This window comes from Asparagus officinalis, chromosome 4 (genome assembly GCF_001876935.1).
Source record: "Asparagus officinalis chromosome 4, Aspof.V1, whole genome shotgun sequence".
Lineage (NCBI taxonomy): Eukaryota > Viridiplantae > Streptophyta > Magnoliopsida > Asparagales > Asparagaceae > Asparagus > Asparagus officinalis.
The window spans coordinates 146,397,537-146,401,331 of record NC_033797.1 but is presented as its reverse complement, the minus strand read 5'-3'; the positions used below and the strand labels follow the sequence as shown (position 1 = coordinate 146,401,331).

At 37.5% G+C, this 3,795-nt stretch overlaps 1 protein-coding gene across 1 annotated transcript; it reads right to left on the bottom strand.

The window, feature by feature from the left end:
• LOC109839676 (kinesin-like protein KIN-7F) lies at nucleotides 624-3,789 on the bottom strand. The gene is made up of 3 exons (XM_020408193.1): nucleotides 3,496-3,789; nucleotides 1,883-2,205; nucleotides 624-1,201 (listed from the first exon to the last, which is right to left on the bottom strand). The coding sequence occupies exons 1-3, from the start codon at nucleotides 3,532-3,534 to the stop codon at nucleotides 880-882; spliced, it is 684 nt and encodes a 227-aa protein (XP_020263782.1). The 5' UTR covers nucleotides 3,535-3,789; the 3' UTR covers nucleotides 624-879.

The following is a 3,795-nucleotide window of genomic DNA, read 5'->3' as shown; positions in this document are numbered from 1 at the left end:
CGTGTAATTACATCATAACTCAGGGCACCAGATGTAATTAATCCATGAATAAAATGGGGGATTTCCGGACTTCTTTATGCACTACTTCTGTTTCTAGTCCATCATTTAAGTAAATAATGAAATGGGGGCTTTATAATAAACATATTACAACTTAGTATACATACCTTATTTTCTAAGATTCCTTCTTGTCATTATCGTTTTCCACTATAACAAACTTTTAACGTGCATGCTTATAAGGTTTAATGTTTAATTACATAAATTGTATTCTACGTATCGTATTGTCACACGTGCTTAATTTTCCTTTGGAAACCTGCTTTTCCTTTACATGCCTACAACTTAAAGCTCCGCAAAATCCACCTCATCAAACTATTTGCGAGTTTCGACAGGCCAAGCCACCTTCATCAACCATTTGAGAGTTTCAACAGGCCAATTATAGCTTGCAGGGAGGTCATTATGCCTCAAAGCAATACCAGAATCGGGAACGCATAAACATATTAACGGTATCCACGATGTCGGGTACTATTAATAGCAGCCTAGCTCAACTCGAAGCATATTGGCCTAAAGAGCCAGATAGCGATGAAAATTTTAAGATCACAGTGGAAAAACAGGAAAAAGAAGGTATATATACTTTTTTTTAACTCCTCTCTCTTATTTGTTCATTCATCAGCTAGTTCATATCATAAGGTGCCATTACACACACATGCATTAGCTTCTATTAGTGGAAATAACAAGAAACCAGTGACAAACGTTGGTCATAAACCCATAATTAACCCATACATATCAAGTGGTCAGCTACAAATTCAATTAGACACACAGAATTACCAAAACAAAGCTACAAAACTATAAATGCTAGTTAGTTGGGTCTCGGAGTAATGCTGCTCACTTGAATGGGGAGATACCATGCTTCCATTTGACAGACCTCCGGCTATATTGCTCAGGCGCAAAGCTCAGCCCAAACATCTCTTTCAGGGCTTTCCCAGGTTCTAACAGTCCAATTAGCTTCGCAACAATTGAAGCACTCTCTCTGACGTGCTCAAGATCTTCGGTCTCAGTCCAAAGGCGTTGAACCAACTGCCGTTTCCTCTGCTTAGAGTCAAGTGCAATTCCCCATTTGGTGTAAAGGCTCTCCCTCTCTGCTGGAGTGAATCTTTTCTGCATCTGCCTAAATAGCATCTCTCTTTCCCGCCGAAGCCTTCTTTTACTGCAACCAATTAAACATGCCATAGACAAGTATCAGCATTTCGTGAGAACAATGCTGAAACTATGTTGGCATTCACCCTGAAAAGAAAACTGAAGGATTTTTTTTCCCTTCCAACACTAACCCTCATATCGTTTGATATTTTGGCATTAGTTGTTGTTCAAATCTTGAAATTTGCTATTTAGTGTCTCAAATCCTACAAGTCCCACCGAATTAATTTCCATAGCAAGCTGACGTTTGAACTGTACAGAATATACCAATTTCATGTGATTTTTCCCAACATACCCTTATTATTATTATTTGGGGTTGCCCCCTTTCCTTTTGCCAATCCCTTATAACTCCAGTTAACCATCCAATTTTACATCCAGCATCCAAAACCCAAACGCCAACAAGTAAAACAACTGGGCAGAAAATCAAAGCAATTGGAGATTAGGATTCAAGGAGAGCAGAATTTCATCTGCAATACAAGCAACCTCTAACCTCCCCAAGAATGCACCGGTCTCAACATTCTCATTTCTGCTACACTCACTTTCTGTGCCTGTGGACTGAGAAATTAACAGAATGACTAATTTGGTGCAAACTTATAGGATTCAGTGGATGGACGTTTCCGAGATGGAACTATCATAGATTTACAGGATCAATGTCTCAAAAATGATGCAGAATGATGACAAAAGAGAACAATACCTTGATGCTAGGGTCACAACCTGAACTCCTTCCGCTGTCTTCATGCCTTCTCGAGGGAATGTTCTTTTCACAAAGGATAGCCTCCTGAGTTCAACTTCCATGTAAATAGCATCCGCAGGTTCGCCCTTGAAGAGCAAGAAAAAGTAAGTCCGGTGAACCAAGGCGACATTGCATGTATGCCAGAGCTCTATAATCTGTTGTTGCTTCATCTCAAACTCTAATGGCCATCTCGAAGGGGACTCCAACGGGTCAATAATTGGATCGAGGCCAATACCCCTTGTTTCCTGTCCTCCAAAGTCTTCACATGCACTCTGTCCTGCCTCCTGATACCGCCAAGGCACAGAAATTAAATTAGTATAAACACCATGAGAAAAGAGAGAAATATAACATCAAGAAGTTAAACCTTATCATCCATGAGAACCACAAATCATAAATATAAAATCAAGGAGTTAAACCTTATTATCCATGAGAACCATAAATCTATTGCAAAATTCTATGATCATTTTCTGAGTGTTGAAATGAAACATACCCTCTTACCCTGACTAATGAGAAAAGGTAAGGTAGAATATACACTTACCCCGCAAAACATGGGGAAATAGGTAAATAGATAATTTAGACATAGAGATAAGAGATATAGAGGGAGGGAGATATCCAAAGTTAATGAATTGCATCTAGGAAAAAAATGAAATTTATATTTGATTCGCGTCCTGCCATTATAAAATTTAAAAAAAAATTCAACAAATAACAACAACAGAGGTACCTGCAAATATTAAATAAAGGGTTTGTAGGATCTAGAGTCCTACGCAGAAATCAAAATAAAGGGTTTATAGGATCTAGATTCCTAATAAATGCCTTATTGCAAACTCATCTCTCACTAAAATCATATTTGAATACTAGTCCGGGATAGCGTTGGCTATTTCTCTCCCTCTCTTTATAACCGTGATCTCTTCCTGTCCAAATCTCGGCTCCAAAGGGAACAAGTACTGCATCTCATTCTTGAATCTCAATGATTTGAACTACAAAGTTTTGGACCTTCTCTATCAGGGTCATCAACATCGTACCTTGGGCCAGTTATCATTTAAATCCTTCCTCTTCACAGTTAGACTAGATCAGAAAGAATGGAAAATTCAGGCTTTTACTTTTCACATTTGGAAAGGAATTTTTCTTAAAAAAACTAAAAACTAAAATAAAATAAAATAAGTACGAAAGGAAATGACTGGGGTATTTTGGAGGCTTAAAAATTAAAGTAGAGATGAAAATGTAATTTGACAAACCTGATATGCCCTTAAAGAGAAAAAGCTTTTTTTGAAAGAAAAAAAACCCTTGAGCATGTTTGGCTATCAGACTTGGACGAAATTATGATACATAATCAGTAGGTCTTACATTGTTAGGGACTAGTATGCAAATATGAAATCTTAAAGAACTAATATTCAATTAAATTTGTTATGGAATACAACTAAAAACCCAAAAATACAATGATCTGCTGTGTAAATTCAAACGTAAAAAAATCATTAGCATTACTAGAGTATAATTAGTTATAGAATGCATGAAGCCAGAAGCATGCAAACAGATACTAAAATTTTGGCAAATTCTTAACATAGAGCTATTCCTACCTGATCATTCAGTTGCTTTTGATACTGTGCACGAGCCATTTTCAATCCTGCAACAAAATCATGGATGTTGGTAATGGCTCCTTTGGATGCAGTAGTAACACTCTCCCCATCAAAAACACTATCACAAGTGCTTCTTTCAAAATTCTGAGATTCGTCTCTAGAAGGAATTCCTGTTTCATCACCATAGTTAAGTGCACCACGTCTTCCTTGAAACCTCTCAGTCCTTGGAAGAGAGTCTTTGTGGGAACTGCCTGGTGGAGTACTATTTTTCTGCTCTTCTTGAAACCAAGGAGAATAATT